A 1,755-nucleotide genomic window follows, 5' to 3' on the forward strand; every position below is an offset into this window, starting at 1 on the left:
GAGACAGATCCTTGATCCTTGGCTAGAGAGATACCATGGTCTTAGTCTCAGAGAAGTCTCCTAAGTGGCTGTCTGATCCTCTGTTGTATATTTAGCCTTAATTCTGTACTTGGCAGACCTTTCTGAGGGGGAATGAAGGACTTGCCCGCCTACAGAGTTTGTGCTGATTTTCCCACACATTTCTACTCTCCTTCCTGGATCCTGGCCTCTGTCGCTGTCCCTGACTCTCGTCTTTGGAGGTGCTCTGCATGGAGTGGGGCAATGAGACCCTGGTGAGGGAGTTTGTCTTCCTTGGCTTCTCTTCTCTGGCTGGGCTGCAGCGACTGCTTTTCATAGCCTTCCTGCCCCTCTACCTGTTCACCCTGGGCACCAATGCCATCATCATTTCCACCATCATGCTGGACAGAGCCCTTCACACCCCCATGTACTTCTTCCTTGCCGTCCTCTCCTGCTCTGAGACCTGCTACACATTCGTCATTGTACCCAAGATGCTGGTGGACCTACTGGCCCAGAAGAAGACCATCTCCTTCCTGGGTTGTGCCATCCAGATGTTCACCTTCCTCTTCCTTGGCTGTTCTCACTCCTTCCTGCTGGCAGCCATGGGTTATGACCGCTATGTGGCCATCTGTAACCCTCTGCGCTACACAGAGCTCATGGGACACTGGGTGTGTGTGGGACTGGTGGGCGCTGCCTGTGCCTGTGGCTTTACTATTGCACAGATTATCACCTCCATGATATTTCACTTGCCCTTCCGTTCCTCCAACCAGCTCCATCATTACTTCTGTGACATCGCGCCTGTCCTCAAGGTGGCATCCTACCACTCCCGCCTCAGTCAGTTGGTCATTTTCATGATTGGTGTATTCGTCTTGGTCATTCCCCTGCTACTTATCTTGGTGTCTTACATCCGCATCATTTCTGCCATTTTGAAGATCCCATCCTCCACCGGCAGGTACAAAGCCTTCTCCACCTGTGCCTCCCATCTCATTGTGGTAACTGTGCATTATGGCTGTGCCTCTTTCATCTACTTAAGGCCCAAGTCCAGCTACTCTTCAAGTCAGGACACCCTCATATCTGTGTCCTACACCATCCTCACTCCACTGTTCAATCCGATGATTTACAGTCTGAGGAATAAGGAGTTCAAGTCAGCCCTTCGAAGGGTAATGGGCCAGACTTCATATCCTATTAACTAAATTAATTCATTAAAATTGTATTTTAACTATTCAGTGAATCATGTGCCTTTTATTTTATCAACTGTATACCTATATCCATTTCCAACTTTAGAGTTTAGTTATTTTATCTTTCAACTTGTCAGAAGTTTTTGTTAATATTTCAATAATTTTTCTCAGTTTCACTTGTTTGTGAGAGAGAGGAGAAGCAGAGGGAGAAGGACAAGCAGACTCCATCCTGAGCCTGGAGTCTGACATAGGGCTTGACCCCACAATCCTGAGATCATTACCTAATCTGAGACCAAGAGTCAGACACTCAACTGACTGAGCATCCAGGTTCCCCGATATTTTGATAATTTGGGGGAAATATTCCAATTGTTTCTTTTCTAATATCTTTAATTGTGTTTTTGTTACAAGTAAATATTTCACTTTATTCAGTCAAATTTTTGATTATTATGACTCAGAATTTGTCATCATCTTTAAGCTTCATTTTCAATTTTTTCATCCAGTTGTATTATTTTTTTCTAAACCTTTAAGTTTTTTGCATTGTATTGACATATCCACAAGATTTTTTAACACTATGCGAGTT

At 44.7% G+C, this 1,755-nt stretch overlaps 1 protein-coding gene across 1 annotated transcript; it reads left to right on the forward strand.

Annotated features, from left to right (window-relative positions):
• The first annotated feature begins 248 nt into the window (after positions 1–248).
• LOC116859940 (olfactory receptor 10K1) lies at positions 249–1,190 on the forward strand. Its single transcript, XM_032845672.1, has one exon. It carries the CDS (start codon positions 249–251, stop codon positions 1,188–1,190), a length of 942 nt encoding a protein of 313 aa, XP_032701563.1.
• Positions 1,191–1,755: the final 565 nt, after the last annotated feature.

The sequence above is a fragment of the Lontra canadensis genome, unplaced genomic scaffold, assembly GCF_010015895.1.
Source record: "Lontra canadensis isolate GAN:19392208 unplaced genomic scaffold, GSC_riverotter_1.0 scaffold168, whole genome shotgun sequence".
NCBI classification, from domain to species: Eukaryota; Metazoa; Chordata; class Mammalia; order Carnivora; family Mustelidae; genus Lontra; species Lontra canadensis.